General features: G+C 41.0%; 1 protein-coding gene across 5 annotated transcripts in view; it reads right to left on the minus strand.

The window, feature by feature from the left end:
* Positions 1-27,768, minus strand: part of NTM (neurotrimin) — a 940,166-nt gene that overhangs the window by 9,630 nt on the left and 902,768 nt on the right. For 3 of the 5 annotated variants that reach the window (XM_060605255.3, XM_060605261.3, XM_060605258.3), the window contains 4 exons: positions 12,192-12,326; positions 10,149-10,269; positions 5,620-5,771; positions 2,544-2,579 (listed from right to left, as the gene is read on the minus strand). In XM_060605255.3, the coding sequence (XP_060461238.1) occupies positions 2,544-2,579; positions 5,620-5,771; positions 10,149-10,269; positions 12,192-12,326 (444 nt within the window). The remainder of the gene's footprint in view (positions 1-2,543; positions 2,580-5,619; positions 5,772-10,148; positions 10,270-12,191; positions 12,327-27,768) is intronic. The other 2 variants (XM_060605259.3, XM_060605260.3) reach the window with 1 other exon arrangement.

The following is a 27,768-nucleotide window of genomic DNA, read 5'->3' on the forward strand; positions in this document are numbered from 1 at the left end:
TTCATGCCTAGGAGATAAAAACAAAGAATAGTGGATGGGAAATGAACAGCTACCAAGACGCTGAGTTTGCAGTGTGGGCCCCGGCACACTTGCCAGGGAGGGACTCAGTGAGGGATGGTGGTGCATCCCTGAATCCTTATTTATCATGGCAGGAGTACTGCGCCACCAAATATTAATACGAGAAAGTGACATGCAATCTGTTGTGTTTGCAAAAGGGGAGCAAAGAAATACTTCAAGGGTGGCAGAAAATGCTGAGGAGGAATGAAATTCTCTTATCAGAGTCTCTCTAGTCCATCCAGATATCGAGTAACAAAATAGCTTAGAACTTCTCTTAAAGCCAACTGTACCCTGTCAGTGGAAATCCATGCATTTGTATAAATCTTGCTTGGTATTTCTGGCATAAGATGAGCATAACTTGGGGGTATTCCCTGAGAAAATAGGTAGCTCTCTATTCTATAGGAGACTAGCAAAGAAGGAGGGGAAAATAAAAAGAACACAGATGAAGGGGAGAAATGCCCCAGACACAAGATTTGTTTTCTCTAAGATATTTTTAGTTGTACAGAAGAATCCAATAGCTATACTGAAGACCACACTAATCCAAATCTTGGAACATTCCAGATGTCTACAATCTACAACTTCTGGCAATGACCCATTGCCGTGTACTCAACAAGAAGGATGTGGCATTGAGAGCAGCCTGAGAATCTGAGTACAGAGCTGGCATACAGATCCTTTTACCCAAATTCATTGTTGCAGCAGAGAGGGGTGAGGCAGGACAGCTTTGTCTCAGCAGGTGGAGCCTGGTTATAAAGTGTCCTTCTCCTGCTCCAGTGCAGTGACAGTCAGAAGTGATTTGTTTGTTTCTGGTCTGTTTCATTATCATTGGCTCTGGTGTGGGACAATGCCCCTTCTGTCAGTTGAGTATACCTACAGGTAAATACTAACTCCTTAGCAACCACTACCTGTTTTAAAAGTTCCTATTCCCTCTGAAAATAAAAAGCTAAGTGATCAGAATCACTTCTAAAAGCACATCCTGTAGCACTATCTGTCCTCACTCCAGTCCCTCATGCCTCCTCCTTTTCTCATTATTCTCATCTCCTAATGCTCTTAATTTGAGATCTGTGGATCTCCTCATGCCAGGGTTTAATAAACATAAGTTGAATCATAAATTGAACCTGAATTCTTCCACTGACTTCACTTTTACTTTCTATTTCTTTGTTTCATTTTCTTGTTGGCAGTGCCTCACCATGGCACTCTATATCACTAAGGTGAAGAACGCAGCCCTGATTCTTTTTGTTGACAAAGTATTTTTCCTCATCTGTCAAACAGCTTCCCCTGTAATTTATCTCCTTTCATCTCCTTCCCACCTTGCAAGTCTACTGTAAGATGGGACATCTTGCAGATGGGAAGGGATGCAGGGGATGGGTGTGGGAGAAAGATCAGGGACTGGGGTGGAAGGTGGGTAAAGCCTCAAGCTGCTTTCCTGCTAGGCTACCCTATGATCAGCACCGTCCTCAGGAGGAAAACAGTAGCATGTGCCACATAGATTCCACTGCACCACTTGGGTAGTCTCACTCCTGCCCAAATGCTCAGTCTCAGTCTTAGAGAACCACCTCTGCTATGTTAAGGGACTCTGGTGAGTCACTTATATTGGTGGGCCTTTGAGAAAAAATTGTGGCTGTGCAAACAGAAGCAAGAGATGAAGGACTTTTATAGGGGAAGGGCTTGAGGTGGAATAGGATATACGGGGCTGGAGAGAAGAGCTTGAACGAGTTAATTAACCCCTATGACGTTACACTGAAGGAAACTCTTGTCTTTCAGTCTGCATCTGGGGATTGGGCTTGAATGATTCAAAATGCACCTGGCAGTTTTCAAAGCCTTTTTAATATGTGTTTTCAGGTGAAAGTTGGAACAACTGTAAGGTAGATAAGACAGATCAATTTTATTTTATAGAAGAGGAAATGGAGTCTCAATAATGTTTAGTGGCATGCTCAAGAGCACAGAACTACTAAATGTCAGGCTCTGAACTCGATCCCAGTGGTATTCCACTCCCAGTCACTACTTATTGATTATCATGCCCGCTGTACCCTGCCCATCTTCCTTTCTTGGAGAACCTCGCTTTGAACCAGCTGATGTATTTTAGGGAACACCTAAACCTTCATGCATATGGTGTTTGCTTCTATTGCTCATGGGCCATTGAAGCTATGCAGGTTGCTATGAAAACTGCTCAGTGGGCTGGACTGTTTTCCTACTGGTTCAGACTCATGCTGTCTATCTTTGGCCTGCACACAGATCTCTGGGCTTTCAGATGTTAATGGTGTTTATTTTCTTTTCCCCCTCCAGGCCCTTCTGGGGAAGTGTGGGCAAGGTGTGAGCAGAGAAAGGACAGCTTCCCTGGCAGCTCTCTCAGCTCCAGTGACCTCCTTAGCTTCCCCTGGCACCCTCTAAGCAACTCCACAGACAGGTAATGTGGGTGGGGGAGGAGAAGAGGGATACTGGAAGAAGGGGGGAAGGGCGAAAAACCGTAAAGCAAGGGGAATACTGACCTTGCAACAAAGTTGAGCTTGTAGGCTCATTTAGTTCTAAATCGGGTGAGGGACGTACAGGAGAGAAAAATGAAAACAAACATATATATTATATACAGTAGCTATATATTTGTCATATATAGTTTGTATACTGCTATTCACACATGTTTCTGAGGGATGGATAAATAAAGGAAGACACAAAAACCAAAGGTGGACAAGATGCAGCATGAGAAGCACTAAGGTGCCTTATGCTTCCATCCTTGGATGCCACGGTTGGAAAGTGACGGAGTTGGCTGCTCATACATTTACAGAGCTGTGCTGAGCTGGGGAACTGACATGGTAGCAAAGGACCAAAGTCCCTTTCCAGATGAGATTTCTGTCCCACATCTTACCCCCATTGTCTCACTTCGGGAGACCAAGTTCAGGAATTTCTGGTCCCATGGCACCATAGCAGGAACAAGGTGGCCCCAAGAACCATGGTGATTCAGCTTATGGGGGCCCCTGCTATCCTTGCAGTCTTAGGGATCAGGAGCATGATCTTATGGTTCATGATAAGAAGGACCACCCTGCTCCATTTTGCTTAACTACCATCGAAGATATGGCCACAATGGGACCTCCTAGCATAGGATTCCTCACTTCTCAACATTCAGGTCGCATGATACACAACGTGCAGGTTGTGCAAAAGTTGGTGGCAAAATTGTGATAATGTAGCTGGCTTTCTGTGATGCTATAGAAGAATGGACTGCATCACTATATATAGTATATAGTATATAGTTACTAGTTTCATGGAACTATGTTAGCCATGGAGCATTTCTGTGATGGGCTCCTCCTCACAAATGGTCTCTCAATTGAGGCTTAAAAAGTGCTTACTGTTAGATTAAATTTGGCAAATATTCCATGCTTTTTCTCCCTCTTAGAGATTTAGCACGTAAAGAAAAGCTCTGAGGTCTCTGCATTAAAGAACATCCCTGCATACACCCCATTCATCTCGGTTGACCCAGTCTTTCTAAACTTATATGAACACATAATTTCACTTTTTCTTTTATTTTTTAGAGAATCCTGGACTCCACAGAGCTGGAAATTGGAGGAATGTCCCAATGACACAGGGCAGATGCAGACAGAATGATGCTGGGGAGGCAGAGGTTCTAATTGCCACGCAGGGGTCGGCTGAGAAGAGCAGATTTATGGCACATGCTTCACTGAGTTCCTTGCCACAGACTCCAGTTATTTCACTCTTAAAGCTTGTGCCTTCTCCCTGTTCTCATCTTCAGATGGCTTAAGGGGAAGAGGCCAGGGAATTAGACAGTAGTGATAAAGCCAATTGCAAAACCATGCCATGCATCCAAATCAGAAGAGCGAGGAGGTCAGAGGAGGAGGAATACTGTTCATAGGAATGAGGGGCACTGTGGGTGGGGGGCAGGCCTGGGGAGGGGTGGGAGGCACAGCTGGGAGAGCCTCAGATTTGCAAGGCTAGGGAAGGAGGGGTCCATTCCTTTATAATCCTGGCCCTTTTGTTCATGCAGACAGACACCTGCCAGAAAGCCAGAGAGGCCTGACAAATGTGAGGGGCAATTATGACTATCCCTGTGTGAGAGATGTCAGACAGATCAATCACTCTAATCCCATCTCTGTCCATTCTGACCTACCAGGTCTGGGATCAAGGGCAGTCTTCCCCTCCCCATCGCCCTTTGGATCAAGCTGGGCCTTGTTTTAAGTGCTGGACAGAAGGTGGGCTAAATGTGATTTGGAAGCCTAGATGGGACAATGGAGCAGCACAAGAGGGTTATTCGGGTAAGGCCGGATACACTGGGCTGTGGAGGGGGTGTGGTAGAGGCTGGGGGGTGAAGTGAGGTACTTGAAGCTATGGGACTATCTGGGAGTTCTCAGAATAAAAGGAATTTATGTTCTTGCCAATTATCTGCTAACTTAGTCCCTTTCCCTCCCCATCATATTCAAGAGTGCCTGCTACCATGGGGGACTAAGGGAATGGATTTGAAAAATTTCAAGCTACCTGACTTGTGGGGATATGAAGGGATCTTCCCCAAAAAGCAACCAGATATTAACCATATGGCCTGTAGTACGAATCTGCATCTACTAAGTGATGAAAGCCATCACCGGATGCTTGGAGTCCTGCCTGATGACACACACCTAGACAGCCAGGCTCACTTGTATGTAGTTGCTTGAGACATCACAGGTCTACAAGGGAGTTTGTTTGCTTTCTTCATTTGATTCTGGCACAAGTATAGTTGCCAGAGACGTAATGAAGGCATAGAAATTTTCTGTGCATATATTATTCCCCCCGAATAAATAGTTGTTTAATGAATTATTGCATGAATGAGTATGTGGCTTCTGTTAGGATGCTGGCTTGGTTGGACAAATATATCTCAATCCAGTCAGACAATACCCTTTGACATAAATGAAGAGCTAGGGAAATCCCCCATTTTCTATTAATTCTCCCTCTGAAGCTAATATCATTCAGGATCCCAAGCCCTATGATTCCACTTTTATTTTTATTTTTTAAATATGAAATTTATTGTCAAATTGGTTTCCATACAACACCCAGTGCTCATCCCAACAGGTGCCCTCCTCAATACCCATCTTTTATATACAGAATCCAGTTTCTCCTATGTCCCAACAACCCGGAAAAGGCTCAGCAAAGGTAATGTTTTACACTGCTCTAGGGAACAAAGTATGAAAATAGCAAATGTTCCTCTCTGAGCGCTTTGCTATCACACCCAGTTGGAACCCTGATACCTCAGTTAGCTGAGGAGACCTTAAAGAGAAGAAAATTAAATGTCGCTTCAGCATCCCAACATCATTTCTTCCCACTTCAGGGTTTTTCCATTTCAGAATAAAATGTGAACATTCTTTCTCATTTTCCTCTGCTACTAGGACCCATTTTCGTCCATGCAGTCATTTCTCTCTCTTTCTCTCTCTCTGTCTCCAACTCCCCCTCCTCTCTCTTTTCCATTCAACCCTGCCCAGCTGTTCCTGATTCTCTTCCACTTGCCGCCCTACCCCGGTCGTTCCTTCCAATTCCTCCTGTGCCATGCGACCCTTTCCTGCTCCTACTGCCCAACTCAGGGCTCAGTCTTACCAAATAGTGTGATGCTGGCATTGGTATGGCCCAACTTATTGGAGGCCACACAGGTGTAGTTCCCATAGTCATGTTCAGACACATTGAAGAAGATGAGTTTTGAGAGAAAAGGTCTGTTTTCCACTTTGACTCCCTTCTTTCCTTCAACCAGTCTGAGACAAACAAGAGAGACAAAAAAGAAGAAAAAAGGAGATGGTTATATTTTTCTCATAGGAGAAAGACTCTGGAATTAATGATCTTTTTATTGTCCATTTTCTGATGTTAGGAGGACTATTTTTCCCCCACTCAGCTATACAAGTTAACACACAATGATGCATACAATTGTATTTCTCTATTTTTACACAGGTGTCTGGAGACTCTCTTGGCACTACACAGATAGTCACCAAGTTCTCTGAAGGCAGGTGCCTTCAACAACTCTAATGTGCCAGCGGTGAGACATTCAGACAGTATTATTCACTCAGTAGGTGCTCCAAGTGTGAACCTAATTGATGTTGATGATAGTGTTAATGAAGAAGATGATGATGGCAACCATAAAAATAAAAAAAAAATTAAAAAAAAAAATCTCAGTCTTCAAAGAGAAGAACCTAAGGAGTTTGAAAGAACATGTTTTCAAGCACCTGGGTAATAAATGTTCTCTTAACAGCTTGAGGCATTTTATAGATAATATCTTATTTTTGGTTATAAGAATCAGGGATCATTTTTAAGCAGGGTACTCTGAAGGGCTTGAGAGACCGGTCTTCCCAGAGTATTATAGCAACTCAGTCTGGGAAGGATTATGGATTCCTAAGAATATGACCCTATAGACTGGGCAGTTTCCCTGAGCAATCCATGATGGCAGCCCCATATGCCACAAGGGTTCCCATTGGTGGTAGGGGCTACTAAAGAAAGGCCACAGAGAGTTAATGGGGGAAAACAGATATACCTAGTAGAACCATGGATACCACTACTGGACAGATGGTGAGGATAGGGGAATACTGCTCAGGGGTCAGTGGGGACACATCCTCCATCTCAGGACACTGTTGACAAAAATTCCTACTACCAATGCATGTCTACATAGAAATTATGAGACTAACTCTCTTCCTTTTTAGAACTTTGGAACATCCCATTTCAGAGAATGGGCTTTAAGCCAACCTTTACATTCCCTGAAATAAAATGGTCTTCCTTGCCCAGAAGCTGAGTCTATGCTATGGGAAAGATAAAATGCTAGTGGGGAAAAAATACTGAATGGAGGATCTCAGCAAACATGGTTTTAGGCCTGGTTGGGGCAGGATGTGTAGGAAGAAATGTCAGGGTATATACATAATGGAACAGGCACAGGGGACAGGAATTGGGGCAAATGGCTGGTTTCAGAGTCATCACACTGAGAAAGATAATATTCAAGGCAGAATAGAAAGGGAAGCCCAGCAAGACAATGATGAGAAAGTGCTCCATAAACTATAAAATGTTATTCAATATACTATATTTCTGTGGAGTTAGACATCGAGAACTCCTGCCTATCCCTGGGTCCCAGCATGTTTTTGGCATAGAGGACAGCTGCTTTGTCATCATCTGAGGGGGTTGTCTCTGTAGGACCACAGGACGATTCTCTCCACCATCCCTACCATGATCAGAAGAGAAAGCCAGGTTCTGGCTTCAGTTCTCATGCAACATCTGTCTCCAGGGAAGTCAGAAGGTTGCATGAAGGAACTTGCTTGCTTTTCATTATGTAGATTTTCCTCTGAGAGCCTTTCTCTCTCATAAGCTAGGGGCAGTGAACTGGCCTGAGTCCATGGACTTCATTAAAATGTGAGCACTGTAGGAACGGAATGAGTCATCCGGCTGTGCTGCCAGACGCCACTGTTATATTTCCAGCTTGTTATGTAGATATTGATCCTCTAGGAGGTGCTGTCCAAAGAAGGCTCTACAGCCACCCACCAGGAGGTTTTCAGAGAGCCCGTCAAGTGTATTGATCCCATTTGCCATTTTGACACTATTCCTGGGCTGGGGAGGAAGCCTTCACATCAGAACCAAGCTGTGAATTAGATTTCAGCTCTGCAGTGGGGAGAGACACTTACCTGAAGCAGGTTACTACTTGACAGATCTGAAATGTCTTTAGTTAAAAGCAGGGTGGGGTGGTGAGCCGTTCTTTGCAGCACTTTGCAGCTTCTAGGGCGACAGACTTGCCTTTTCTCTGTGTGGTCACACTTTTCCCCCATCCCAAACTGCTCCCAGGCTTTGTGTTTTGTTTTGTTTTGTTTCGTTTTCTTTTTTAATGAACCCGAGGCTTTTCATTGGCTCATGCCCCCATGGATGGGTGGCTCTTATTACACACAGCATCCTATTTCCTCTCCTTTTCATTGATGATACATGCAGTGGCATGCCATTCAGTAGTGCTAGTGTGTGGACAAAGAGACTTCTACCCAAATTTTGAGAAAGCCGCCTGTCCCCATCATATTGACTCCTTTGATTTGCCTCAGAAGTCCACTCATCTCACTGGAATAGGAGCCAGGGTAGAGCTGTTCTTTCCCCAGGGATATCCGACTAGAGGAGGTTGCCTGCCAGCCTCAGGGGCACAGGAAGGACTGGCATGGACAAGGATCTCAGAGCCAGAGATGTTCAGGCTGAGCTGGGTGTCAGGAAGGCAGACAACTCCACTCAGTAGGAGAACACTGGAAATACATAAATGCAGAGCACATAGAAAACTGACCAGAATCAACTAAAGGGGAAAAAGGAGCCCCATGAGAAGAGCTTGGACAGAGGAGGAATCAAGGCTGCCTGAGCCAGGGTTTTCTGAAGCCCCCCCCGCCACCCCAGTGACATAATTGGGCTTTCTCCTCCTGGGTTAATAACGCATAGACAGCAGCACCTCTGGTGACAAAGTGTGTAAAGCAGACTTTCCTTTTTTGGCCATTTTTGCCTATGGTCTGCTCTAATTTCCTCCACATATTATAAGATCCTACCTTCCCCTATGTTTCTTTTTAATGTTTATTTATTTAGTTTTGAGAGAACACAAGTGGGAAAGGAGCAGAGAGAGAGAGAGGGAGACACAGAATCTGAAATAGGCTCCAGGCTCCAAGCTGTCAGCACAGAGCCCAATGCAGGGCTTGAACCCACAAACCATGAGATCATGACCTGAACCGAAATCTTGGATTCTTAACCGATTGAGCCAACCCAGGTGACCCTCCCCTACATTTTTTTTTAAATTTTTCTTTCATAATGTATCTAAAAAAGATGCTTCTGATTAGTTTGTGGGAAGATCTGGACAAGTGAAGGTTGAGGAACTGCGTGTTCAGCTCCATGTATTTTACTGTTGGTTTTTGTTTTTGTTTTTGTTTTATTTTTCCTGATACTAAGATTATTATAGGAAAAGGGAGGGACAAATGAAGCAGGACTTGCAATAAAGCTATTTATTGGGAAATGCTACTCCCTTATGCCTGATTCCGGATTCTTAGAAGAAGGGAGAAGCCAGCTATTTCTTCATGTGTTTTTTTTTTCTTTCCGCCTTTTTTCTTTTCATCTATAAAGACCTCATAGAGAAAGAAACACTGAAACACTGAAGGTGTTCTAAATAGTACGACAACAGCTGGGTCACTCCTGGCCTGGAACTGCTCAGTGTTCTCACAATTACCATCTTTGCTGTTTTTCTTACTAGCTTCTCAGTCTCTGTAAAGCCTTCCTTCTCCACCCCATACACACCTCAGACTTCTTTTGCATCATTCTGTCCCCATTTTTTATTAGTGTTTTGAACATGGACAGCTCTTGCACATTTATTTGTTGTTCATCCACCTTAAAATAGCTCTTTGATAACAGTAATTGTCATGTTGCCTGGCTGTTCTGAGCTGCTGAACCCTGTGCTAACTTGCCATTTGATAACTCCTCACAATGACAATCTTCAGTGAATCACAACAAAAATCCTGATAAGGGCTGCAACAATGGGAGGGAAGGGAATAGTCCCCTTTCTTTTCTTTTACCTTGAAGGAACAACTTGGGCACAAAGGGAGGGCAAATCGGGTCATAGACTCCTCTCTACACCACCACCGATGGTGTCTGGAAGTGAACTGGAGACCTGCTAACTTCTTGGCCACTCCCAGAGCCCCATGAATATTCCAGGCTTCTTAATGCAAACCTGAGAATGTGTTAAAAATAGGTTCAGGCAGAATGCGTTATTTTCTTGCCCTATTAAAAAAAAGAAAGAAAAGAAAGAAGAAAAGAAAAGAAAAGAAAAGAAAAGAAAGAAAAGGAAAGGAAAGAAAAGAAAAGACAAGAACACAGGCCTTACAAGGCTTCTGGTGGCCTTTCTTTGAGATTTTGCTTTCCTAAAAAAATGTTTTCTTTCAGGCCCGTTGATTAGCGAGTGCTAACTCTGTATGGAAATGTTAAAAACCTATCTGAAAATCATTAATATTCAGAATATATGCTCCCCTCTCCTTGATAGCTAGCTGGAACTAGAAGAAGAGTTTTCAGAAATTCATTTGTAACAATATGGAGTCAGGAACCTGGAAAAACTTTCTTCCCCTTGGGGGCAGGTAAGAGACGGAAGGGGTCTTTACCTTTTGTCATCCTTGTACCACTGGAATTCTGCTGAGGGAACTGCTGAGGCCTCACACTGCAGAGTCCCCTTCTGTCCCACGGGGACGCCTGTCCCCTTAGCTTCTGAAATGTATGGTGGATCTGCAGAGAGAAGATGTCCCGGAGCATTTTACAATGCATCCTAAAATGAGGCAGGCCGCCTCATTCACTGGCTTTGTTTTTTCCTCCCTGTTCTACCTCTGCTTGCTTGAGCTGACAAATTGATACACAAATTGAGCCCGAGAGTGAAACCACTCAACACCTTGCTAAGGAAAAAAGTGTCTTCCGAGCATGTATTGCTTCTGTTTCCCTCTGTGCAGAGGTGGAAAGCCCAGGTATTCAGGCATATTTCCTGTTTAAACTTTTTAACTTTCATAGGAGAATGGGAGCCCATCAACCCTACACTCCTTTAATCAGCTTTATAGAATTTCTGCACACCGGGTTCTTGCCAGAGTATATAACCTCGAACTATTCAATTCCCATCAAAAGCTCAGTTTCAAGAAATAATATTCATGGAGAATTGCCTGAAGGGTAGACAGATCAGTCATTCTTCCAGGTATTCTAAAATGGGTCCCTGAATCAAGCCAGACCAAACTAGACCTATAAACTTGGCCTGCGTTCATTTGAAGTCTTTACCTAACTACCCTTGGCAATTCCAACAGTTTGCATTGAAGTACATTATGAAAAACAGGCATAATAAATTTGGCATTCTATTTATTGCAGAAATACCGTGTGTGATGTTGTTGACTATATCTCAAAGTGATCTATTTGTGGAGACACTAAAGAGAAATTTCTCTTGGGTTTCAGCACCAGAAAAAGCAGTGTTTCTCCCAGGCAACTGGTTTGCTTTCATCTTATGGACATAAACCTTAAAACAGATAATGTTTTCCCTCTTTGATTTCACAACTCAAAGCCAAATTCTGCACCTGCATCTACCCACCTTGTGGTATATCATTTCTGCGCTGATTTACCCTTTATTTTCCTAAATTGGTTTGCCTTTGCTCATATCCCCTTACTCTTCAGGTCAATTTTTATTACCTGCAAGTCATTGTAAGTTCCTTTAAAAAATCGGTGATGAAATTTTTGGTATAAAAAATGGTAGCATTATTATACCTATTTCCTTGCTTCTTAAAGTGCCGCATATTAATTAGGTTCAAATTGTAAGAGAAAGCAACATATTAAAGAATGAGTAATCACCAAGGCACAATATTCTCCCTGCACTTCCATTTCACCCAAGTTTTGAAAAGGAAAGGCTTCTTGTCTGGTGGTTTAGTTCTTGGTTCTATACTGTTATAAGACTTTTTAAAATGAGCAAAGCAGAGAAACCTTTAAAATGTCTTAGAGAAAATCAATGTATACTATGAGGAATCAAGAGGGGAGAGGGTGGAGAGAGGTGGGGAAGTTGAGTAGAGTCAATGTCAGAGAGAATCTGGGTGGTTGATAATAAAGAATGAGGGTACTAGAGCAGTGGCTTCCAAAAGTTTTGGATTCTGTACCTCTACTAGTCAAAACAGGTTTTGAGATGCACCCTCTAATATGTGTATGTTTATCTATATTTAAATTATGAATGTGTACTTTGTACATCAACATATATACATCACAAAATGTATGAGGCCATGTAAATGTACCATAAATTTATCATAAATTTCCTTCATATACACAGGTTTGCTCCCCACTATGGATATGGCTGGTCTAGAGAGTGAGGAGCTTGGGAACATAAGGAGTAAAGTATGGGAAAAATTGGGATTCAAAGACATATTTCTATCAATTTTGCATTGAAATCCATTTGATGATCTTCTAAGAATACAAGTCATGTTTGGGATTATATTAAGTTATTTTCAGCTACAATTATTTTTAAAACTAGAATTTCGACTTCTTTCTCTTAAAAGCAGAGAATGGACGATGATATGGCATTATTTCCCATCCTGAGTGAGCAGCTGGCTATGTTATCCAGCTCTTTGTTGTGGCCATGCCAACAGCCAGACTCACACACATGCAGGGTGAGGGTTCCTGAGACCACTTACAGTTCACGGTGACCTTGACTCTCCGGACCACTGGTGCAGCCACATCATTCGAGGCACTGCACTCATAGTCCCCCGACTGCTCCCGTGTGATGCCCTGGATTTCCAGGTATTCGTCTTCACTCACAAAGCCCACAGCTGCAGGAGAGGTTGTGGTGAGAAAACACACACACACACACACACACACACACACACACACACACACCAAAGGTATAAACTTATAAAACAAGGTATAAAATGGTTATGTCTGCAGAGAATTGTGCCATTTCCAAGTTCAGATTCTTGGGAACAATGTCTATTCTCTTTCCCTCACTCATGGCGCCCCACTATTGCTTCCTTCATCAACTTCTCTTAGTTCCCCAGTGGACCAGCTGAAATGTTTGTGTTCCTATTTAGACTAAACACCAAGCCTAGAGAATTAGTGGTCCTCAATAAGTGATTAATAATTTTGACTTTACACTGCCCGAATATTACCAAGCAATGGGGCTCTGGGATCTGAGTTAGGCACCTCAGGTGAATATTAACTCTTTCTGATTTCAAGGTATCACTGAGGTTGAACTTTGAAGTGTAGAGCTGAACACTGAATCCCAGACCATGAGTCAATTAAAAATACCACACTAGTTGTCACACACACACACACACACACACACACACACACATGCACGCGCACACACACACACATAGACATGACACAAAAGGCAGTGGAGACACTAATAAAATGAATTTAAATTCCTGTTCTTAAATTTAGACTTCAATAAGATCAGCAAAGATCAGTTTTCTAAACTTGGACCTGCTGGAGCTTTTGTGTAGAAGATTCTAAAGACAAACCAACAACAAGGACTCCATACTCTAACCACAAATATGGAAGAAAGTCAAGACCAAGAAGACATGGCTGCAAATCTTGCTGTCTTGTCACTACCCTGACACTCAGTTTCTCTATTGAAAAATTATAAATAACAATACCAACCCACTACCTACTGGCTTCCTACCTAAACACTAGCCATGAGCACTGGCAATGGAAAGACCATAAAGTTAAAGCCTAGAAGACTGATTTCACAGTTCTCTCCCATAGTCACCTTGAACTTCAGCCTACTTGTGGAAAGGCAATGGAGGAAAAAAAAAGGAACTGCTTATATCCCACCATTACCCTGCCTTATCTGTTAAGTAAAGATAATTAACATGATGATATATTTTATCATGTAAACTGGGATGCTTTTAAGAGTAAAAGTGGTGCTATTAATAGTTACTATAGAGGAATAAGCATAAGTTGATATCGTCCCTGGAAACTGAGAGACATTTCCCAGGCAGGTTATGCATACAGTCCTATTGCCTCACAGGGTTGTTTGGAATAACATGAATGTATATATATATATATATATATATATATATATATGTGTGTGTGTGTGTGTGTGTGTGTGTGTGTGTGTGTATGTGTGTGTGTGTATATATATATATATATATATATATATATATGAAAGCATTCTGAAAACTCTCACACGCTGTATACCTGTTCCTTTAGGTAGTAAGCCTATAATCCTCTGGGAGGCACAGATTCAGGTGGAGTGAAACTATTTTACCGTGAGTGGTCCACATCAGTGGAAAGGAAACAAAGGAGCATTTCTTTCCAGGTGAAAAGAAAAAAAAAAAACAAAACACTGCATAATGCCACATGGATCTGCTGATCCAAAGCATGAAAAATGACAATAGTAAGAAACTATTATAATACAAAGAATGATCCATGTGGTATGTAAGTTACCATTGTATTTGTTCTGTGACATTGTTACATTGTTTTGTCAAGATAACAGTAATAACAATGACAGCAATAAGAAAATGACTTCCTTGCAAAGAGGGGCCACTACCTGCCCAACACTGCCACCACTGCTTGGTCATAAGAAGTCTGTGTCACCGTTGAGTAACAAGTACAACAAGTGCACTCTTCTTCATGCCATATGTGTAGAAACTCTAGATGCATAGAAAATCTCTCGCCTCTACTCCCGACTAGAGAGCAAAAAAACAGTCTATTATCTGTTACCGCAAGCAACCAAGAATTATTAATTCACAAGAAGAACCAGGAACACATTAATAAGTAAGACACAGCACCAAAAAGTCCAGGCTATGGAGACGACAATCAATATTAACCCATAGAGACTCACAGTCCAAATCATTAAGAAATTTCTAATTATCAATGGTAGCTGTTTTTTAAGTTTACTTATTTTGAGAGAGAGAGAGCATGAGCAGGGGAGGGAAAGAGAGAGAGGGAGAGACAAAATCCCAAGGAGGCTCCTCACTGTCAGCACAGAGCCTGAAGGACTAGAAATCATGAGCTATGAGATCATGAGCTGAGCTGAAACAAAGAGTCATATGCTTAACTGACTGAACCACCCAGGTGTCCCAAAAGGTAGCTTTTTTGTTATTGTTCTTTTAACAATTTTGAGGGGAACAAGTATTAACCTTGATTTGAGGAAGAGTGTAGGAAACAAGAAGAAAAGGTTTAAATGAAAAACTTGTGATTCCTTTTATGTTGTCATTGTTTATTTTCTACCAACCTCAAGCCTACATTTGTCAGATCTTTTCCAGCTAGAATGCTATAATTACTGTGCAAAGCATCTCAGAGACCAGTGTCACACTTAATATTCCCATTAATTTTAAATGGTAGTCCTTGGTACATATGTGTGGCAATTGGTGTCATATTTTAATTAGGCTTGCCCTACACCATCTGAAATTAATAATAGCTCGAATTACCAATGTAATTTATAAATTAACAGTGCTGTAGCATTAGGAAATAAATTAGCTCTGGACAGCTGTTTCTGGATTGAGCTCCAGTGCCGGAGCAGTGATTTGTAGGACCTCACATCTCCTGGGAGGCCATGTACTATACCACCAAAGCAAGGAAACAAAATGACACAGGGGTATCTTAATCTCTTCTTCTCTCCAACGAGATGCCAAGCATGGTTTTTAATTTTACCATCCAAATATGTTCTTGTGTGACCACAGTAAGATTTACAAGGACCAAGCTTGGATGAGCTCGTTATATGGACATCTAAATTGAGAAGCAGGTCTGGGGAATTACAGTCTCAAATTAAAGCACATAAATATTAGATTAATTAAAATTAAGAATTCATCAAGCTTTCTGTGGGGACATGTGTATTAGCGTATGTATAATTTTATACAATGAATATCAGGCAATCTTGTGTAGGGAAGAAAGTTGGATGGCTTAAGACTTGGGGAAGCCATATGTTCTCCATTGATCCAGATTTCTATTAACAGAGAGAAGGGATTTACACTTAAGTCATCCTGCAAAGAGCAGTGAGGCTTAATTTTACTATCATATGTTCTCCAGACCAAATGTAGAATTATAGGAAAACCACAATGAGTCCATTGTTTACCAATTATTATATTTACACTTTCTGATAAAATTGGGTAAAACATGTGAAAAGTAATTTGTATAGTACAATGCTTCACACATTTTAGCTTCCACTGTTACTATTTTCCCTTTTCTCTTAAATATGCTTCTTTCTCTAGTAGAAGCATGGATAGTGAAACCAGAGAGAAAAAGATCAGTATACGCATAATGAATTATACTTTGAACCACCAGAAATGAAATTCTTATACTTGCTGTTTAAATCAAATGAAGAATTAAACAAACAAAAAATCCTAAGTTGAAGTTTACAGAGTTGATGATTGAATTTATAGATTTAATGATTCAAGGAGTTTTCTTTTTAATAGCACTTGTGCTCTGGCTGTAAATGATCAATGCTTTATCACTCACATGAGGAACTTAAAAAGAATGTGGGGTGGGGGAAGCAGATAAGCAGAGCATACTTTAAAGTGCATTTAAAGTGCTAAAGGAAATTCTTGGTTAAGAACTACCAGTGGGAAAGGGGCAAATCACTTGATAAAACTCTATGAAAAGAAACCCTTCATGGTCAATAGCTTCTCATTTGTAAGTCTTTCCTTTCCAAAGAAAACACATCCCTCAGTGGGAATGAGACACTCATCTTCCTAAAATACCCCCTCTATCATGTCACACCTCTTCAGACACTAAAAATGGGTCCCTATTTTCTGTAACATCAAACACAAACTCCACTGCTTTATCAAAGCCCTTCATAAAGAAGCCCCAATCTACTCCTCCCAGCTCATCTCACATCTGTGCTGTGAGGAAGGCAATACGTCATCAGGATAAAAAGCAAATTTTGGCATCAGACAAACCCAATCCTCTACTTCAAGTTTCCTGAAGAGTTAACTTACCTGACTCCCTTGTGCCAGCATTGCTTCCTCTCTACAACTCAGTTATCAGACCCCAAGAGGCACTTTGAAGATGGAATGCATGCACAATGCAGCTAGCACACTGAAAGGCACGTGATACATTTTTGCAGGTGTTAGTACTGTCACCACTGTTGTCTCTACCACCGCTGTCACAGCTTTTGAACCAGGCCATGCTATTTTTCATCTTGGACAAATATCTTCATTCTTTTTGCACAGGTTGCATCTGTCACTCAGAGAGCTATATTCTTCCTGTCATTGAAGCAGACACCATCTAGATTTCAAGTTCTAATTCTTCCATGAGAACTCCATTAGGGGTTGAACTGTGTCTCCCTTACCATCCTGTCCGTAATAGCAGAATGTGACCTTATTTGGAAATAGAGTCTTTATAAAGGTAATCAAATTAAAGTGAGGACTTAGGGTGGGCCCTAATCCATAGTGTCTGGTATCCTCATAGATAGGGGAACATTGGAGACAGGCACAGAGCAAATACCATGGGAAGACAATGGGGGAAAGATAGCCATGTGACCATAGTGATGCCTCTACAGGCCAAGGAAAGCCAAGGATTGCTGGCCAACCACAGAAGCTAGGACAAATTAAGATTCTCCCCTATAGTTAGAGAGAACATACGCAAGCTGACACCTTGATTTTGGACTTCTGGCCCTCAGAACTGTGAGACAACACATTTGTGTTATTTAAGCCATCTAGTTTGGGCTACTTTGTTATGGCGTTCTTAGAAAACTCCCAGACTCCCATCTGTCTCCTGTCAGTGCCTATGGCTGTCCTGCACTCTTGTTGTATGTAGAGCTCTTCTAGGCTTTAAAACCATAAGAAAATTTGGGGCGCCTGGGTGGCTCAGTCGGTTAAGCGTCCGACTTCCACTCAGGTCATGATCTCATGGTTCGTGGGTTCGAGCCCCACATCGGGCTCTCTGCTGACAGCTCAGAGCCTGGAACCTGCTTCTGATTCTGTGTCTCCCTCTCTCTGACCCTCCCCTGTTCATGCTCTGTCTCTCCCTGTCTCAAAAATAAATAAAACATTAAAAAAAATAAAACCATAAGAAAATTAAACTCAAGAGCTTAAAGAGATATTAGTGGTGATATAATGCCATACTTGCTATATTAGGACATAGTCTGATTTCAGTAAAATTCCATAGAATAGTTGTTTAAATATAGATTTCTAGATCCCATCCACACCTATTAAATCAGAATCTTCTGGAATGAAGAGTTTTAATTTTACTAGGAAATTGTCACATACAGCTGAGCTTGGGAATTAGTGATATTGTTAAATCCTTATATCTTAATGTGGGGAACTGCAGTGCAGAGGGGTTCGTGTCTGGTTAGTGATGGAGCATACCAGGTCTTTTGATGTCCAACCCACAGCTCCTGGAACTAAAACAGTATTTTGTAATGACTGTTTTATGCTGTATGCACTGGTTTTATTTTCCAGTGCAAAGGAAACTGACAGCAGGAACCAAATCTTGGATATCTCTGGCTTTCAAGCACCTAGGAAAGTAGTTTACATAATCTGAAATTTGTCAACTGATTTTTAATAAAATGATTGACTGATAGGCTCAGAACTATGGGTTGAGTTCTATTTAAAAAAAAAAAAAAGTCAGGAGCTCCACATTGCTCACCTAATCTTCATTGGCTCTATTTTCAAGACGGTGCCACTTCTGGAAATTGTTCTTAGCACAATATTTGTATTTCCTGATTTTAAAAAATACCATCACTATTAGTGTTCTAACAAAACAGACTTTCTTTAAATATGTGATTTTAAAAGGTTTATTGAGTGTTTAGTATAATTTATATTTAGTCTTGGGTCAATTATTTCCTCAGAGGAATGCATTCTTAATTTAAAAATGTAGATCAATGAGGAAGTATGATTTATCTAACAGAGTTTGTTTTACAGCCAACTTTTCAGGAACACAGCTATTTCGTGAAGTGGAATCTGACACCCCAAGCAGTGAAATGAAGCAAGTTGGAAATGTGATTACACCTGTCTCTCAATCCCTAGAGTGGTTTCACATTGTCCAAAGGCTTGAGTTCAGCAGTTTTTAACAAATCAAATGACAAAAACTGCCCTGTATAAGTGATACCCATGCGGAAAAGAAAACCCCAAGTTTCTGACTCCATATATTGGGTGTTAAAAACCTTTATAACTGAAAAATAATAATAGCCACAATTATCATTTTTATTGCACCCAAGAATAAGCTTGTCAGGAGAACAGCTGTAGCTATTGGAGAGGAGAGGGCACAGCTGTTTCCTTACTTAATATTTTTATAGCATATATACCAGCTGAGATAAAAATCATGGGACCTCAGAAACTGAAAAAAAAACACACACAGAACACAGACTTCCAGAATTTGAGACTTGGATTTTTATTTTTAATTTAGGTCCAAATACTATAACTAGTTTAGTACTCTTGCTACTGCTCTCTTTCTTGGTTTCCATAAGGATGTTCCTATTACACTCAGATTGGGCTTCAGAGACAGTTGTTTACATGACTGGCTGGCTGGGGTCCCTCTGGGGCATTTATTATGAGCTGACCAGCATGGGAGGTTTTGTGTTTTTATGAGGAAAAACATGGTCTGTTCAGACACTAGGAGGTAAGGTGGACAAAAGCCATGTGACAGAGGTATGGTTACTGTTCTGCAACACCAATTTCTGCAAGCAGAGAAAATGGTTACAGAGTCCAAGGTTAGAGCCAGAAACTACAGAAGATGTGTTCATGAATGAGTTGGAAGTGGGTGGTGCTGCTGTGAGATCCAGGGTCAATATCTGCCAATGAAGAGGGGAAGTCCTTCCTCATCCTCCAGCACCTGAGAACTCAGTGCAGGCTGGACTGTGAGCTCACAACCAACAACCACTGAGAACAGAGGCTTGTTCTATGTCAGCAGAGGCAAAGGAAAGGGGCTTCACTGAGGGGACAGGGAGCGGAACATGAGGATACTTATATTTGAACACATGGCAGCGACTCCAAGAACTAAGCAGAGGAGACACTGAGATACTGCTGAAGATTTCTGGGCTTGCAGCTGGGCCCAGAGAGCCATACTGACATGGCACTGATATAATCCTTGTGCTGTGGGGCCAGGCTAGGGACACGTAGGCTGAACAAAGACTCTAGACAGCAATACCTATGGCAAGTGGGTGAGATTATGATGTTAAAAAGCATATCCAAACATAGTAACAGTGCTAGTTTGTCCACACAGAATAGCTCCTAAGGGTCTGATGTTATGCTGAAGAGCTGATCACAGATATCAGCACCATTGGCTTGACTGCTCCACAGGCAGGGCTGAGTTCCCACGACCTAACTTCGGCTCCGTAGAACACACTGGTGGATAGTTCCCATCTCTGTGCTTCACATTCCTCCTCTGTAAAATGGGGCAAACAGTGCTATCTTATAGTATTAAATAAGTAAATATGTGTAAAGTACTTAGAACGTAGTAAGTTCTCATTAGGTGCTAGCTATTACTGATGCCACAACTCTGAGCACATTTTAATATATAAGATCCTCGATACAAGAAAATCTCAATGAAGAAGTGAAAGAATAATAAGATCTCTGCTTTTCTAGTAGGAATTTAATAGTAATAAACTTTATGAAGGATTCACCAAAGATCCTTTAACTAAAAAGTTCTACTCCCTTCACTTAAAATAGGATTTGACTTATAAGGAATACGGTTTCTCAGGATCATTTCTTCTAGGAAAGCTGGTGTAGCTGCATAGCCCATGTGAGACCTGCTGAGGGCTTGAGAAATGTCTCTATGTAAGTAAAGTATACACACACTCACATATACATATAATTTATATAACATAAATATATTATATATATATATATATATATATATATATATATATATCTTCGACACTTCCTTTGGATACAGATAATATGACTGACAGAAAAGAGTCTGAATGAGTGAATTTATAAGAACTCTTTCAGAAAAAAATGTTCTAGAGAGTGCCAACCTGCTTTTACTTGGTATAACATTGAGGTACAGCCTCAGTCTTTTAGAAAGTTACTCTTGGTGCCAACATAGGGACCATCTTTGGGAAATGAGACAAACTGATTTGTTCTAAATAGCTGGCTTCCACTGTATGAGAGCTCTTCCTTAAACATGTTAGTGTTTGTTGCTAGTGAGCTGGGAACTAAAACTGCAGAATGTACACTTTATGTATGGCAACGTCTCCAAGCCATTACCTACCTGCCAGTCTCAGATCTGTATCTGTGTCACATGGCCTCTTCTTATACCTGTGAAAATTATCTCATCTTTTCCCTCAGCTTTCTGTTAGAGACCTAAGAACTGGTTGTTCTGAGCAACTCCAGCTGGTCACAGCACCTCTTGTACCACATTCTACACACAGAAGATATCATTCCCCAGACAGCTTCACTGTTCATGACCTTCTCTGCTTAAGATGAGAACGCAAACTGAGACTTTAAAAATTAATCTATTAACCTGATTCCATCATAAAGTGATAGAGATGCAATAAAAACATTACATACACTGATGCCAACTATAAATTGCATGCCTATCTATCTATCTATCTGTCTATCATCTATCAATATTTATCTGTCTATCTGCCTGTCTATCAATCTATTATCTACCAGTAAAGATAACAGAGAGACAATTAGCATAGATCCTAGCATATATTAAGAATTTATCTTATAGATAAAACTGAATATATGTTTCTTGTTTGAATATGTATGAATATACATATATAAAAATGTAATATATTATTGTACAGATATAAAGAGGGGAAAAAAAAGAAAAAGAATTCCCTTAATTTTTGATTAGGAAACTTTCTGGGAATAATCATAAACTTTGTATTAAGGAGGAGCTGAAGCCCAAAATGTACTTATATGAAAATGAGCCCTGGGACTCCACAGGGCCGAGCCCTGTGTATCTCTGAGGCCTATCTCCTCCCTTAATGATATGACACTAGTTCTCTGTGCAGATGCGGCTTTGGCAGCCGGCTGGGCCCTGGGAGTTGTGTGCTCTTCTGTGAGCCTTTTCATGAAGCCTGTCAGCTAGGTTTTGCATGCAGACCCTCTATTATGGGTGATGATATCAGAGTCAGAAAGCACACAGCTGGATGTTTGGAGTTTGCAGCTTGATGTCTGGAACCTGGGTATTTGCAGCAGTGCAGCTGATGGCTGCTAAAAAAAATAATAAATAAATAAAGAAAGAAAGAAATCAGCTTTTGATTTGTAAACTCAGCCAATTTGATCTGAAAGGCATTGATAGGGGATAAATATAGAACTCCTCAGTGTCATATTACCTCAGTATCTTGGCTGTTTGCTTTCTGTTTTTCTAAATCTCTAGAGATATAAGTCAGTACTGAGTGCTGAGAAATGTGAAGAATTTAATTGCTTTGAAATTTCCTGCTCAGATTAATTTAAGGGAATTATTTTTACTTGAGAGTCTCCTAATGGGGGAAGGCTCTCCTAACACCAGCCTGCATACCCTCAGGCCAGAAGTCCACTCCCAGAGTCACCTTCACAACCTGGCTCTGAATTGCCTGGGAAAAGCAGAGCAGTCTGTACAGTTGGTCTGTAATTTAGTCATGAAGATACTTTTTAGATTAAAAACAGGAGTTATTAATCTGAGAATTTTGGAACTCTAACCCCAGGGGGTTTTGAGTCTCAAGAAATTACCTGATGCATGTGCACATATATGTGTATGTTTTCCTTAGGTGTTTTGACTCCCAAGAAATGACCTGATGCATGTGCAAATGTGTGTGTGTGTTTTCCTTAATGAAGGATTGTATACCTTTCTGAAAAAGATTAATATCTACACTTCTTGTTCCTTTTGTTTGTCTCCCAGTGATGATACAGAATCAAATCTCTATCAACGCCCAGCCCCACAAAGATAAAACAGAAAAGCTCCTCAAAATAAAACTAACGATAAGAAGGACAGAACTCTAGAAGAAAAAACACAGCATTGTGTATATGTCATTAAATATTTTGGGGAGGATGGGGGGGGTAAGTAACTTCTAAATAATACTTTTGAAGAATATTTATGCAGAGCTGAGGAGTTCTTTCTTCACTAAAAGAGGGGGGAGTGCTTTGCCCATCAAGACTTAGGTTGAAAGGAACAAAGTGTGTAGCTTTCTGCCCATTTCCTCAGAGCACCGTGATCACCTATTGATTAGCCAGGGGCCTGCTGGACACAGAGGGAAGAAGGATAAGGCTTTCTCTTGGCATGCAGCATCCTCAGATAGGGAGCAGAATGAATTCCCTGGAGAATCCCATCTATTGGTGACTGTATCAAGCAAACACTCAATGACCATTTGGGGGAAGGAAGGGAGCAGAAAAGCTGGGGTGAGGTCATATCTATGGCTAAGGTAATCTAATGCATATATTCAGATTAGATCATGAGGGGAATCTACAAAGTACCATCAATACTAGACATGTAGAGAGTATACCAACATTTCAAACTGGCATGAGGTAAAAGAATGTGTGTAAGAGAATGCCTTGAGAAAATCAAATAGAACTACCCATAGAATAGAAGGAAGCCTACTGATGTAGGATGATCTGGGCCCAGAGAGAAGGGAAGGCATGGCTGAAAACCTTTATATTTGCCATATTTTATTACAGCCTTTGAGTGTGTGTGTGTGTGTGTGTGTGTGTGTGTGTGTGTGTATCTTTGCAAATAGTTCTCAAAATCTACCCACCACAAAAGCTACTTGCTACCAAATCATACTGCCTGCAACATGTACATGGGCCATGTGTCCATTCTTAACATTCCACTATATACAGCTGGACTTTTCAACCACATGGAATCCATGAAAAGACAATGTATGAAAAAGAAGAGTTGATTTACTCTTTCACTAGTGACACTACTAATATTTCCATCAACCTGTCTTCATTTCACATAAAATCTAAAAGTAGGCATGCACCCGTGGGTCCAGGATGAAATGCACTCCACATAGACAAGACAACCATTATCTACTAGAACAAGCATGGTGTGTCTGAATCCTGATTATGGTTATTTCTTTTAGAAATAAGGGAACTTTGAGTAAATTACTGAGCCCCAGTTCCCCCATTATCAAAATGTGAAGACTTTTCTTATTACTCACAGACTGGGGCTGAGAATTATATGAGAGAATGCGTGTGGAAGGCACCGAAGGGTGATTGTCACATGGAAGATGATCAATACATATTAGAAGGAACAAACCACAGGACAGTAGATAATCCTTAAATCAGGGCCGCTTTGCTACATCTATCCCCTTCCAGGTCAACCTATACTTTGAAACCTTATTCCAACATTTCAAATACAAACTATGCTCATAATTTCCACATGTACATCACAACCCCAGGAGGCTCTGCTGAACTTTCCACCCACCAAATGCCTCATTAGTCTCACAGACACCATGGGCTGAATTTATCGTCTTGCCCCTCAAACCTGCTCTCACCCCATGTCCACTCGGCTCTGTTGCTGGTCTGGCTAACTCCCCATCCTCCTAAAATAAAATAAAACAAAATAATAAAATAAAATAAAATAAATATAAAATAATAAAATAAAATAAAGTAAAATAAAAAAGAGTCACATGTGATTCTTCTTTCTCTTCAACAAATCATGTTGTTTTTACCTTCCTTAGAGGTTTTAAATCTATTTCCTTCTTTTCCTTGTCATTGTTAACTATCTTAATTCAGGTGTCCATTATCTACTGCAGACTATTTTAATACCCTCTTTACTGATCTACCCGCTTCCAACTCATTATTTTCGTTTTTGTCCAATTATTGCTAAAAATAAAAAACAATCACACCCCTGCTTAAATCCTTTCACTGCACCACATTCCTCCTTGACATGGCATATACAGGCTCCTTAGGAGCTGGCTCTTGTCTATATCTCCAGGTTTTTCTCTTACCAACTCCTTTCTCCTCACATTCACTGGACACACCAGCAAGTTCCTAAAATACTAGGCTATTGATATGTGCCTTTCTACCTTGTCCTTCTCCACCAGGGATCTCATGCCCCTATGTTCCCTTTCAAATGTCTGCACATTCCTCAAAACCATCTCAGGTATCATTCCTCTGGGAATGAACGTTTTCTTGACATTCAGAATTCCTTGCTTCCTTTCTATGCAGTTTATTTTGTTTGTTTCTAGTGTTGCACTAATAATACTGCATTGTTATGTATTTGCATATGTTTACCCATCTGGACTCAAAATTTCAGGAAAAGAAGGACTCTTATTTGTCTCTATATCTCTAATACCTATAGCAGTGTTTAACCAAAGAAGGCACCAAATGATCATATGGCCAAAGATTGAATGAATGAACTGACTATAATTCTGATGGCTGTTCTGGCTGCCATAATGAACTATTGAAAACCTTCTTTTGGAGAAAACAGCAGAGGTCTATTTTTTAAGTTTTTTTTTTCTTTCTGATAAAGGGCTGGACTTCTCAAATCTCCATAAGTTAAATAATTTTTTCCACATTTTCTAAGGTGAACTAAAAAAGCCTTCATCAAGCTAGGCCTGGAGTGAATAAGAGCTGGGTTTGGCCATCTCCACAAATATCCTTAGTTAAAAGCTCTTGTAGCTAATGTCCCTGCTTCCTCTGAACGAGTTAGGATGCAGCGTGCCCTAATCAGAAGTGTCTCAGAGAGCTTTCTTATGTCATAGTCAATTTGGATGAATTTTTTCCAACTGGAATCAGCTTGGTGATTCAGCTCTGCCTATATGTAATTAGTGGTGGAATGATTGCAGGCAATGTGATTAGGCTCTTTACCTTCCTGGGACAGGCAGGGAAAAAGTGCTGTCATCAACACAAAATGGGCCTCAACAGGAGAAGGGGGAGCCTCTGCAGTAGAAACACCACTGCCAATAAGCACTACAATAAGCAGCATCACACCAGGCATGGAAGCTGGTAAGTGGGGATGTGGTTTCAAGCAACGGCTGCTTCTACTGAGAAAATACTGAACTTGGCCTCATAGAGCAACATTGTACTATAGCATCAGAAGCACCCTGAGCTCTCCCCATCACCTGATCCATGAAGTTTGAAAGCAAAATGCACAAAAAGACCAAACAAATGTCCCTGTTCTCACACATGTGCTCATGACAGTCCCCTGCCCTCTCTCCTTCTCAGGATCCAGGGGCTATGCCTGCCACTGACATGAACAGTGTCATGTTCTTTTCGCTTCTACCTGTCCTCCCCTGCTTTATTTAAACTGCATTAGCTCCCATTTCCTACAGTTCCAAGAGATGGGATAAAGGGACATTTTACTTTATCACTGACCAAAGTGTTACTAATTCTTGAATGCAAACAATGAACTGCCTTAACTGATGGGCCATAAGTTATTCTTAATTTCTGTTTTAACTATCTACTTTAGGAGACTAATTGCCACATCTAAGACTTGACTGGCACCTTCTAAGGTGCAGTGGACAAGTGGATAGAAGCTCATGAAGCAGCCCATAGAGTCAATGGCTGGTAAAGTCTGGGTTGAGAGAAAGAGACAGAGGCAGTGAAACAGAGGAGGAGAGTGTAAGAGAGTAGAGCTTAAGCAGATGATAAAATTACACATCAAACAACAAAGAAAGCAAGCAGAATGCACGCGTTTGCTAAAGGCAATTATCCAGTTGCTTAGGTAAATCAGAATTTCACTCCCATGACTACTGTGTTCTCATCAAAACTACTGTCACTACTCTGGAAGTAGTTAGACACAACTACATTTTTGTATGAAGTCTGTGGGAGCAGCTAGTCTGCACAGAACTTGAGTGTCTTACTAGGTTTCAAAGACCCTGACATTGGCTAGAATAACCACTCCTTCCAGGAAACCCATCTAAGCGGAAAAGGGGGCAGCACACTTCTTGTACATAGACCAAACAGAAAATATTTTAGACCTTGTAGCCCATACAGCCTCTGTTGCAGCTACTGAACTCTGCTGTTGTAGTGCAAAAGCAGCCATAGAGTATATGCGAGTGACAGTGGCTGCCTTCCAATAAAGCTTTATTTATGGACAATGAAATTCCCACTTCATATAATCTTAATTTATTATGAAATATGGTTCTTCTTTTAATATTCAACTATTTAAAAATGTAAAAGTCATTCTTAGCTTGCAAGACATGCAAAAAAGCAGGTGGCTGGTTGGATATGGCCTACAGACTGTAGTTTTGCTGACTTTTGATGTACAAGTATGAATCTCTCCAGTCGCCTTCTACTTCCCATAGTCTTATCTCACAGTTTCACAGGACTTTAATCTGGCTCAACTTCACACTACCTTTTCTTTCAAACCTCTTCCATTCTGCTCGCTGCACCTCTAGCAGTGACCAGCGACTCCCTTATCTCCTCCCTCTTTTCTTGGACAGATACCTCCCTCTCACTGTCATGGAGTCTAAGGGTATGCATTCCATTGACCCACCCTATCAAGTGGAGGCTACTGATGTATTTTATTGTTTGTTGGTATCTTTGTTTTCTAGTGAAATTTCTAGACTCCATTCCATCTTTATAAAATCCTGTACCTAATTGCACACTCCTTTGCCTCACTACACATCTGTTCTACTGACCTCCTGGTCATCCCTTCCCATTCATTGAACACCTTTGCTCCTGGCTTAGAGTCTTAAACTCCATGCCACCTCCAACCTATCATTCTCAGTGAATTTGTTGTCCAGAAACATAATCTATCAAAAACTTGATTCTCACATTATTTATCCCTTATCTCCAATGAGTTTCTACTCTGCTCACTTCAGTGACCTACTTCACACGCACACATGTAACTCATAAGAAACTGTACCACCTCTGAAGTCATGAATCTGAGCATCTCACTTTGTCCATGACTTCATATCTTTGCCTACACATTTGCTCAATGACTTTATGGAAACCATTATTCTATTTCCCTGAAGCCTCAAATCCACTGAGACAACACTTTTTACTCTTTTTTTGTTTGACATCCCTTTTGATAAAACTTAGGTTTTTATGACCCATCACTGTAGTCTCTCACTGGAAAATACTCACAATTATTTCACATCTACCTGTACATTATACTAGCCTGAGGAAGCCCCATTCTACGTAGATCCAGATATCTGTCTTCTCTGTGTTTACTCTAGGAGTATCACACAAAGAGGAGCCTGACTTCACCAGACATTCATCACAAATAAGCTCTCACCAATGCTCTGGAATTTTACAGTGTTTCTCTGATAACCAGACTCTCCTACTCTCAAGGTTCATTTTTCTTGTTCACTCTCTTCAAACATCTCACTTCCAGGTCATCATCTCTCTGATGATGATCTGTGCCATCCTCTGATGATGATATGCTAATGAGGGGGACCCAGAAGCCACCAGGCAGTATCACTCTTTTTTTCACAATCAAATCTACAGA

The sequence above is a fragment of the Panthera onca genome, chromosome D1 (assembly GCF_046562875.1).
Source record: "Panthera onca isolate mPanOnc1 chromosome D1, mPanOnc1 haplotype 2, whole genome shotgun sequence".
NCBI classification, from domain to species: Eukaryota; Metazoa; Chordata; class Mammalia; order Carnivora; family Felidae; genus Panthera; species Panthera onca.